The 10,897-nt window shown below is 41.1% G+C and overlaps 1 protein-coding gene across 1 annotated transcript; it reads left to right on the forward strand.

Moving 5' to 3' along the window:
* The first annotated feature begins 1,759 nt into the window (after positions 1 to 1,759).
* On the forward strand, positions 1,760 to 9,669 carry telo2 (TEL2, telomere maintenance 2, homolog (S. cerevisiae)). The gene is made up of 20 exons (XM_069664493.1): positions 1,760 to 2,582; positions 2,669 to 2,946; positions 3,022 to 3,090; positions 3,193 to 3,340; positions 3,414 to 3,516; positions 3,600 to 3,668; positions 3,759 to 3,900; positions 4,058 to 4,194; positions 4,305 to 4,390; positions 5,198 to 5,281; positions 5,392 to 5,480; positions 5,588 to 5,679; positions 5,807 to 5,923; positions 6,017 to 6,088; positions 6,168 to 6,332; positions 6,408 to 6,499; positions 6,588 to 6,687; positions 6,876 to 6,940; positions 7,194 to 7,309; positions 8,926 to 9,669. Exons 1-20 carry the CDS (start codon positions 2,242 to 2,244, stop codon positions 9,045 to 9,047), a joined length of 2,487 nt encoding a protein of 828 aa, XP_069520594.1. The 5' UTR covers positions 1,760 to 2,241; the 3' UTR covers positions 9,048 to 9,669.
* Positions 9,670 to 10,897: the final 1,228 nt, after the last annotated feature.

Here is a 10,897-nt window from a genome sequence, read left to right on the forward strand (position 1 = left end):
TCTCCTGCTTTCAAAACGACCAAAGACAGATGTTTCAACTTCAAACTGATCATTTTATCTATCAGGGTCCGTTATCATGCTTTCGGGAACATTTTCCTTTTCTAATAAACCACAAATTGACAGACTCTTGCCCTTAAAGGAAACACAAACTGGCCTGCTAGTCTTAACACTGTGCCTCTGTGTCTCAAACTTTGCCTCTAATCTAACCTGATGATGAGCCCTGGGAAAAGCACTGACCGCGTGACTGTCAGTTTGTTAAATTATAATGATGAAACCTAAACTGTAAATATGAATTGTGATTTCTTTTGTGATTTTTTCTCTCTCTCTCTCACGCTCACTTCCAGTGTCCAAAGAAAGTCTGCTCAAGGCACAAACATCACTACTGTAGTAGTGCATGGCTTGCCGTCATGTGACATGGGAAGATAAAAAGAGAATATTGTAGAAAAGAGAATCTTAAATTTATTCCTATTTTCAAAGATAAATGTATAAATTATAACAGTATTGGTTACAGCTGTATATTATTTTTGAAGATCCCCAAATGATCTAATCCTAATTGTTCCTGGGGAAATATAATTTCAGTCATTGTAAAAAGAGAAAAATTTAAAGGTAAGCAGTGAAAGTAAGATTAGAAAAATAAATGGAATAAAATGACTCTGTGTTTGGCTGCATTATTTTTTGCATTGTATCACACACACACACACACACACACACACACTTACCACTGTTAACAGGTGTTCTCCTATAGCTCCTGCTTAGATGCTAAGTAACTATAACTCAAAACTGATGTTTTAGGGTAAAATCATTTAATATTCTAAATTAAGAGAAACGAATGTATGGTACTCCTAATGAAAATATGTGTGATTTATAAGATATATTTCACTCTCCCAAGCAGTTTTCTGCAATATCAGTTCATACCCCATTCATATATATAAGATTGTTTGTGATTATGACACAAAATGCTCACAATTCTGAAGACATATGATCACAGAAGTGTCACTTGTTGTACATACCCCTTCTGTTGGTTTGTCTATTACCTCACACTAGATACTGGGTCCCTCTGTTAGCCCCACCTGCAGTTGGTTGAAACGTACTGCATCAGCCCTAAAACATACAATTAAGTCCCACAGCCCATCCGGCCCCATGTCGGCTAATGGAGTGTAAGTGGCTGTAATGTACCGTAATTGATTTTTAATTGTCAGTCTATGAAACTTCATAAGGTGACGCCAATGTTCAGCTGACAAATCAATAATCAAGATTAATACATAGCAAAACAAATTGATAATTGAAGAGGGAAACAGAAAATAATTTGAATGATTTTAGTAAAAACACTTCATTGATAAAGTTTAAATAAATGATAAAATACAACTAATAAAACAGGTCATTGTTAAGTTATAATAATTTACCGTAAGTAACTGTAAGCCTTTTTTATATATGTTTTTACACTCTGTAAATTATTTCGTTAAAACGAAAAACGATTCCCATATTTATGCTTATATGCTGGTATAACTTAATTTAATAAAAATACATTATTGCCATTCGCCATTTATTTAATCATCATCATCATCATCATCATCATCAATAAGTGTTTGTATGTGTTAAACGGTCAACTTATTGTGACATAACGACCATCCAGAAGTGTTACATAAAAACCTTTAGGTTCTTGAATGCTACATTGCTAGACTGTACCCGGAACCTTATCTCTCCTTCGTGCTCACCACGGACGTATTTTGACGAAGCAACCGGAGAGCAAAATGACACGGCGGGACATTCTTATTGACTGACGAAGTGATAGTAGGAACTGCAAATATTACCACGGAAAGAACAATTTATATTAAACAATGACTGTGAATTAAGTCCTCCGTCGCCATATATATGTATGCAGTTTTGTTTAATAATAATTTCAAGGTGCGTATTAATATAGAGAGGCTAACAGTTGAAGCTACTTAACCTATTGCACTCCAACAGAGATGTGTGACATGCTAATTACATTGAGAGTTGCTGTATTTTACACCTTTAAAATTACTAGCTAGCCATTTCCCCCTGCGCTCAATGGCTGGGGAGAGTTCAGCTAATAACACATTAAACTTCATTCCTCTCATCCGTAAGCTGTTCATACTCTATTAGATTTTGTTGTGAATATTCATCAGTCATACCTCAGTAGTAACTGCCCACCGTTTTAGAGTGAAATGTCCCTTTAAGGTATTGTGTGGGAGGTAAAACAAGCTAGTTCCCATTTCAAAGATGGAGTCCCTTTCCCCAAACACTGAGGTTCGGCTGGCAGTGGCCCAGTGTTTCCGGACCCTCACTTCATCCACAGATAACAAAGACATCATCACATCTCTTCAAAGACTCCACTCTTACTTGGATGAAGGATCGGACAGTAAAACCACTTCAGCTCAGCGGGCAGAGTTCAGGAGAGCTCACTTCACCCGCACACTTCAGTTCCTTGTCAGTAACATCCAGGCGGACTGGGTGCACAGCTTCACTGCAGCCCAGCGAACAGAGTTATGGGACGGCTTGTTCCTTAAGGGCCCTCCGGAGCAGGCGCTGCTGGTGCTGCTGGACGGAATAGGAGAGCTGAAGTGAGTGTCATTTAATAAGGCATGAAAAAGCACAATCATAATTTTTTCTGCTCACCAATTCTCCTCTTATCCTCTCTCCTCTGCAGAGCCGGTGCAAGTCTGGACCACCTGGTCAGCATCACAGAGAGGTTCCTTCAGCGTGGTCGCCTCGCCGAACTGCTGTGGTCCTACTGTCTGCAGGCCGCTCCCTCTGACTCCCCCCAGCTCAGAGAGACTCTGCTGGGACGCATCGTGGCGCTGCCGGACCTCACCGCCAACAGGTTACATCTGAACAACAAGCCTCTTTTCCTCCCTCAGCAGTACTACACACTCCTGGCCACAGAGATGCTCACGGCTCTGGAGCGGACCTGCCAAGCGCTTAAAGGTGAGGAGACATCATGACAGTGTGAAGCCTGCGTCAGAATTCAGTGTTGTGGTATCTGACTTGTGTGTGTAACAGGTGGCACAGACTGCTCCTTGACATTTGTGGCTCAGACACTTGGGAAAGTGTGTATCCAAGGCCATAGCGGTAAGTTTATATACATTTTAATAAATCATTATGAATGTAAAACGAACTACTGACACCGAGTACTTTGGTCACAGATTCCCTTTTATCCTCTTCTCTCTGCAGGTTTGGTGCTGGCAGCGATGGCTCCTCGGCTGTCTGTCTGCACGCGCTCAGACATGGTGTGGCAGAGGGTTTGCTGGAAGCTGCTGGAGAACGTTCCACAGCGCTGGGTGGAGAGCGTGCTCACTGGACTGGTTCAGACTGTCAGCGGGTAACGAAGTCATACACATTTAAACAGCATGCATATTATCTGCCTGTAATGACACTTAAGTCTTTGTTTTCAGGCCTGAAGCGTTTGGCAGAATCATTGGAAATCTAGTGCTAGCAAACAAAAAGGCCCAGTTTGTCATCACTCATAAGCTGCTGTTACTACAGTACAAGTATGAGGTAAGAGGATAACTTGCAGCCTGACATTAAACCACATCTGTTTCTTGTTAATATCATATAAAGTATTTTATGTTTTCCCTCAGACAAGAGTCTTGAGAATAATTCTCGGTTACCTCGCAGCTGACAAGGAGCGGCGACCTCTGCTCATCCAAGTGAGGGCATAAGCATAAAGCAGCCAAATTATCCCCTGTTATATTTTAAATAATGATGATTTTGACATTAAAGTGTGTGTGTGTTCTCAGGTGTTACGGTCCGTGTGTCAGGCCTGGGCTAACCCCAGTGCAGTGAAACACACGCCCCTCGAGCAGCAGCTGTATGTGAGCAAAGCGTTACTGCTGAGTGCGAGTCTGCTGAACGACTCTGAGCTACAGGAGCTGCGATCGGGTACAAATAACAATATCTGGTGTCTAATTGAATTAATCACAAGCTAGTATACAGTGCTAATTATCTAAGGTGTTAAACTAACCTAATATCGCTACTGAAAACTGCACAGAGTGTCATTTAGGGACTGAAAGAACTAATTGATTATCTCTCTCCTCAGACTTGCTTCAGTGCATGCTGGGCGGCATGCAGAGCCACCTGGACAGCAGCGTGGTGCGTATCAGACGTATGGGCATGGTGGTGGGAGAGTGTCTGAGCTCTCGCTTGGATATCAATGGAGCCGAGCTCAAATTTGAGGTAAAGTCGGCGTCCGCACAGACGTGACGTCAGCCTTATTGGCTTCATGTGTTTGATACATTGATTGATTGGAATGCTAATATGAAGAGAGTGTGTCTTATTCTGTGTAGTACGATCAGGACGAGGAAACACAGGAGCTGCTTTCTCTGATGAATCCCGGTACGTTTGATGAACCAGAGGCTGAACCTGTAAACAGGTGAGTTACATCGCTTTAACTATAATCTGAATTTACAGATTCTACATAGAAATGTAGGACTCGATTTTAGGGATGGCAAACGTTCTGGTTTCCGTTTAAACTACGCTTGTAGTCCCAGTAATATTGACCGATCATGTATCAGCAGGCTGCAGCGTATGCAGGAAAAATCAGTCCGTGTGTAGAGCAAACGAGAGCGGAACATAATGCGGCGTAATGACATCCCGGCTCCCATCAGCGGCTATCTGACGATGATTTAGCTTCTTATTAATCTCTATAAACAGACATCTGCATGCTAACAACTAAAAATCTGAGATAAAGTCCCTGACGCGGTGTCACGAAAGCCATTCAGCGTTCAGATTTCCCGACTTCATTGAATGCAGCAGAGATGATTGATCCGACCTCCGTTCAACAAACGAGCATTTTAAAAGTAGTTTTCTTCTCCTCTTGAGGACAGACCTGACAAAGCTTCATTTTGACTTTTTACTAATCTGCGTCATCACGTTGTTATTCCAGTAAACTTAAGACCTGTTTATTAAAGTGAATTACAGGAAAAAAGTTTCTTTTTCTGCAAACAAAGCAGCACGCGGAAAAGGAAGTCTTGACTGGAAGTCGTTTATTGCTTACCGCTGGAGACACACCCCGGCATTTTCACCTTTATCCTTTAGGACACATACTATATATAATCTTGGCAGCTAATTTACTAAATTATTAACAACTATGGTTTAACAAAGGGCCAACTTCCATAAACATGTTCACTATATATTTGCAGGTATTGATTTTATTTAAGAAATGTTCTTTCATCCGCAGAGTTGACTCACAAGAGACGAATGAAACGACTCCGTCTGCTCAGAATGAGCCATCTAAAACGGACCCAGACTCTGACCTGGACAGGTACGTATTAGCTCTTCAGCTCAGTCAGTTCTGCTGTTATATGATTTGTATTTGTGTGATATTGTCTGAGCCAAAGGAGTAACAAAAATGTGTTCTTTTCTCTGGTGCAGCGATGATGATCTCACTCCGTACGACATGTCGGCCGATCAGGAGTTAAGCCAAGCCTCCCCACCTTGCTACCTACGAGACTGTCTGGAAAGTACGGCTCCACAGTTTATATCTGTTTGACCTCACTGCTCGCCTCCTGTTTAAATGCTGCGTCACTACTTTCAGGGCTAATGTGTTTTTATCTGTTGACCCTTTCAGCTTTAATTTCCTCTGATGACCCGGTGCGTGTGGAGCTCAGTCTGAGAGCAGCAGAGGGATTGGTGAGGAAGAACAGCTTTGCAGCCAAAGAGGTATGACAAGCTAAATGTGCAGCGCTTCATATTTATTCATAACATTACACAAAGACATTATTCTTACAGACTTTACCGATCAGAAGAAATTGACACAGGTCATGTTTGTTTGTTGTGTGTTTTTCAGATCAGCGTCCAGCTCACCAAAGTTCTTCTTCACATGGAGGATAAACACAGCATGAGCGGCTTCCTGGGTCTCAGACAGGCGACCATGGTGGCGCTCACTGTCACAGACACCATCCCTGTATGATCATTCACCTCCGTTACTGCACTGTTTTCCTTTATGTTCATTAACACACAGCTTCATCACTATTTTCTCTCTGCTTTTCTGTGACAGGTGACTCAGTATTTAACCACAGAATTCTACTCTTTGAACTACAGTCTTCGTCAACGGCTCGATATCTTGGAGGTAGAGAAATACAGCTTCTCCACTTTAATTTATTATCTCAGAGGTGTAATCATGAAGCTGTTGTTTTTGTCTTCTCCAGGTCCTCGCTCTGGCAGCGCAGGAGCTCTCTAAGCCGATCACTGAAAAGAGTATTATGAGTATTTGTGCCAGCGCTGATGTGACCCCGTACCCCGGGGACAACCCTGTACACTGGCGACAGGAAGTAGAGAAGCGGATTCAAAGCAAGACAAAACGCCGCAGTAAGGTAGTAAAAGTAGCGAGGCATTTTCATCTGCCTTTTTAGTGTTTAAGCTCTTTACTAATTTCTCTTGTGTTACAGGGATCCACTCAGCCTCCAGCTAAAGCCACGCCGAACCGTTACGCACCTGTTGCTGGACACTTCTTTTTCCCTCTGCTCAGGAATTATGACAGGTAAGTACGTTCTTCTCTCTCCTATTTATTGAATGCCGAAGTGTACAGCAGATCATTTTATAGCTGAAATGTGACATGGTTTTCCTAGGCCTCAGGTGACCTTTGACCTGTTGGGGAGTGACCACCTAGTGCTGGGCAGGTTGATCCACACCTTGGGCCTCTTCATGCACCTGGCAGTGAATGCACCGGTACTTTTATCACATCTGTACTTAGAGTAGGGTTGACTCTGATTTTAGATGCCTTCAAGATCAGGACGAGATATTGACACAATATTTTAATATCATAGAGCATTTTGTAGCCGTATAGAGTATTAAAGCAACAAAGAACAGAAATATTCTCTTAGACTCTTGTGTTTTACTTCTTAATTGTTTTGCAGATTGCTGCACAGATGGGTCGCGCATTACTGGACTTTGTGTGGGCGGTGCGCTACCATGCTGACCAGTGAGTATGATTCATACCAGTGTTTTAGACAGGAGAGTCTGAGGGAGCTCCTTATGGTTGCTAACTGCTTTAAAGTGGTCTTTCTGCTACTATACAGTCATTTTTTCCTCAACATGAATACCCTGAAAGCTTCTTTCAAGCAACGTGTTTTTCTGTGTTGTTAAATAAGAATTAAAACAGTCAGACAGACATCAAAGACACAAAGTTTTGTAATCTTATCTGCGAGTTGTAACCTGAAATGTGTCTCTTGCAGGATGGTGAGACGAGGTGTCCTCTTTGCTGTTTGCTCTGTGTTTCTGAGCGTGAACAGTCAGAACCTGCTGGTGGACCTCAGCGATCAGCTGTTTGAGACCAGGACTTGGCTTGCAGGTAAAAAAAAAAAAGTAATATATTTAAAGGTAAAGGTCGCTCCTTTTGGAAACAGACTTTTTTTAAAGGTGAAAGCGATGATTTCATTCTTCATTTAGAAAAGACAAAAAATGTTTACTATTATTATTAGATTTAGCCTAAGACACATGATTCCTGTAAATGCTCAAAGGTCTCAGGCTGCACCTGCACAATGTAATTCTGTCAGGGATGTCCCCCCAGTGACACACAAACATGTACAGCACACACACGCACAGCTGGACCGAGCATTTCTGGGAAGTGGCAGAGGAACCAGGATGTCCTGTGCTACACGGACTGTCCATGACGTGACCGGCTCCTCCACAGTTGGATGATTCTTTATCCCCCTGGGGATATAAGTAGCTTCACAGCTTGAATGACACAGTGCAAAGGACACATTTTATCCTTCCATGGAAGATTGTTACAAAGAAAATGCTAGCATAACGTGCACGCACAGAGATCAAAGAACGTGATGCTGTTCTTGTAGCCTGTTGTTATAACCACTAAAGCTGGGGTCCGTTTCACAAAGCAGGTTCAACAAACTCTGAGTCTAACCCTGAACTCTGAGTCGATCTACTCTGAGATAGGAAACTCTGAGTTTTCGGTTCCAGAACAGCTGATCAGAGTTAGTTCAATCAACTCTGAGTAGGTTCACCCGGAGTTAAGTGCGTGCACGCTGACTGTAAAAAGTCAGCATTAATGGAACCACGATTCACCATGGCAACGGTACACAAAAAGAGGTCCTCCTACGTCACACCAGTGGAGCTCGAAATCCTCACACGGACGTTCAGCGAATACGAGCATGTTTTTAGAAAAATAAAGTAACACGGCTGCAGCTGCAAAAGAAGAGAGAAGCGGCGTGGGAAGAAACTGCTGCTCGAGTTAATGCGCTAGTTTAAACTGGTCTATTTATTTTATACTTAATCACGACCGGAAGCTAAAATGTATATTAATTTAGGAGCAATCCAGCGGGAGAAAAAAACATACATGGAAGCACTTCAATCATATTTTAAATATTAAACTAATGAAATATAATTCAGTGGCTGTTTTAATGTGCATTAGCTTTATCCCTAACATGATGCTGACTTCACATACATTACAATTTATGTTGATTAAACTGAATGTGTTAGTTTAAATAAATAAAAAAATTCCAATAACTTACGGCGTCTTATCTGAGTGCTCTCGGCAGTGGTGGTGGAAAATCTAAAAATGATGACTTTGACACAGATTTGTCTTTTGATTTTTTTTATCATAATTATAAAAGACTTTTGCAATGCGGTCAAAGCAGCACAGAGGCGCAACGTTTCTTCTTTTAATTCGGTAACCGCTTAAACACGCGTGAGACGGGCTGAATGAATGAGGAAGTCGAATTGATAGAATATAAGAGAATATAAGGGAAGAAAACCTGCTCGCGACCAGGTTAGGTTCATAGAGTCTGTTACTACGGTAACTGACCGAGAGCTTAAATTACCTCCCTTTGTGAAACGGAAAACTCAGAGTTTCCCTCATTTCAGGGTTAACAGACTCAGAGTTTTCAATAAACCTGCTTTGTGAAACGGACCCCTGCTCTTTATCTTACTTTGTGTTTTTAACATCCACAGATGTGGCTGAAGGAGACCCTGATGCAGATTGCCGGAGTCTGGCTGTGCAGAGTCTGGTGCTGATGGACAAGAGTCTGAAGAAACAGCTACAAGATCCACAAGCACTGAGCCTGGAGTCATGACCACAGCATATATAAGGGACAATTGTATAAAGTTGTGTATATTTGCTGGAAAAGCTGTTAACCGGTTTGTTTGTTTCTGCCTCATGCACACACTCATTTTGATACTCTGTATTGTTAAGATTAAAATATAGTGTATAATTTATGAACCTGATAAAATATTGATTGAATGGAAAATAGGATCAGGTCATTTTGGTCTCCTAATAAACTCTATGTTATGAGGATATCCTTTTCCTGTACTGGCACATCTCTCTGTGCTGTGGTTGTTTGTTTGCTGAGGACATCCTGTGAAAATTCATGTGCATGTACCTATTCACAAATAATAGAACTACTACTACTTCCTCTTTTGACCTTATTGTTCATCTGTTTGTTTGTTCCCAAACAATGAAACATTTTGCAATATTATTTCATTTGTAATGGCCTTGACTTCATTACCTTGGCATATTACGTAGAAGGATCTGGAATTGTGCTACCACTTCCCCACCCTTGATTTATGTATGGGAGTGAATAGGGCTTATAGTACGTAAGGATAGAATCATAAGCTGATGATCACTTCTCATTTAGGCGCACTCAACAGTTAGTATAAAACATAATAAAAATGAGATTGTTATCAAATCAAAATTGTTCTGGACTGACAAGATTGAATACAAAATAAATGCAACTTTCCAGCATATGTACACTTTGTAGTTGGGTAAATCATGAATGACACTGGAGTTATGTAAACTATATATATCGATATACTATTGAAATCCATCTACTAAGTTCAATTTAAACCATATCCACCTAACTATTGCTGGTCTTTGCTCAGCAACACAACAATTAAAGTAGAAAATTCCATGTAGGCAGATTAATATATACAAAACCAAAAAATGCATGATCAAATCATCTCCATTAATCATCAAGCACCCATTTCCTTTGATAAAACTAGACATTTATCTAAAATAAACAAGTCTGAGATGATAATGTAGATGTTAAATCTCTAACTGTACTTTATCTTACTTTATTAGATGCACTGTCTGCTGAAAATCAGTGGTTCCCCTAAAACAAACCGGCAGAATAAACCGTGTTAGCCTCAAATTGAGTTAAAACCCGTTGAAAATTAACTAAAAAGAGTCATTGAATGTAATGTATTTAAAAGAACCTTTGAAAAGTGCATAAGAAAAAATGGCATATTGCTATGCTACCACTTTAGCACAACCTTCGACAGCAACTCGGTAATCCTCGTGTTTTCCGTAGCTCCTCCTCCTGCCCAGCCTCGAGGTTGTCAGGGGCAACTGAGAGAGACGCTTTTTACTCACAGGAGGCTACACAACAACACTGGAAGTTCCAGCCAATATTTTACGTAGTTTCACAATTTAACAACAACGTCGGCATTGACCTGAAGAAACCCACAGACAGGTTTGTTGTCTGATTATTTAACAGAACGGTTAACTTCATTCTACGGTAGCGCGGGCCAGTGATGAATGCTAACTTTGCCTAGCTTAACTAAGATAGCTTAGCTAATGTTAGCGGCTAAAGCTAACTTAATTATTTGTCACATAACGCCACTTACGTTAATGGTTGCTAATAACAATGACTGCAATGATCAGTTTAAGTCCACAGAGTGTATCTGAAGCCGTTTGGGAACTAGCGTAGCTAACTAGCGTTAATATAGAGTGAAATTATGCATTAGGAATCACTGGATGCTAATTGAGGGCACGTTCAGGGGTTGACTAATTGTTTCCGAGCTTTTACGACACAAATTAGCCAGTTAATTACATGCAAAGGGGGCATTAAGCTACTATGCATAGTAGTTCCAAGATGCACCACGAATAACCATGTATAATATTCAACATAACGTTAGCCTACATCCC

Source organism: Semicossyphus pulcher, unplaced genomic scaffold, assembly GCF_022749685.1.
Source record: "Semicossyphus pulcher isolate SPU_LCO1_2020_fin unplaced genomic scaffold, fSemPul1.0.p SCAF_16, whole genome shotgun sequence".
In the NCBI taxonomy this organism is placed as follows: domain Eukaryota; kingdom Metazoa; phylum Chordata; class Actinopteri; order Labriformes; family Labridae; genus Semicossyphus; species Semicossyphus pulcher.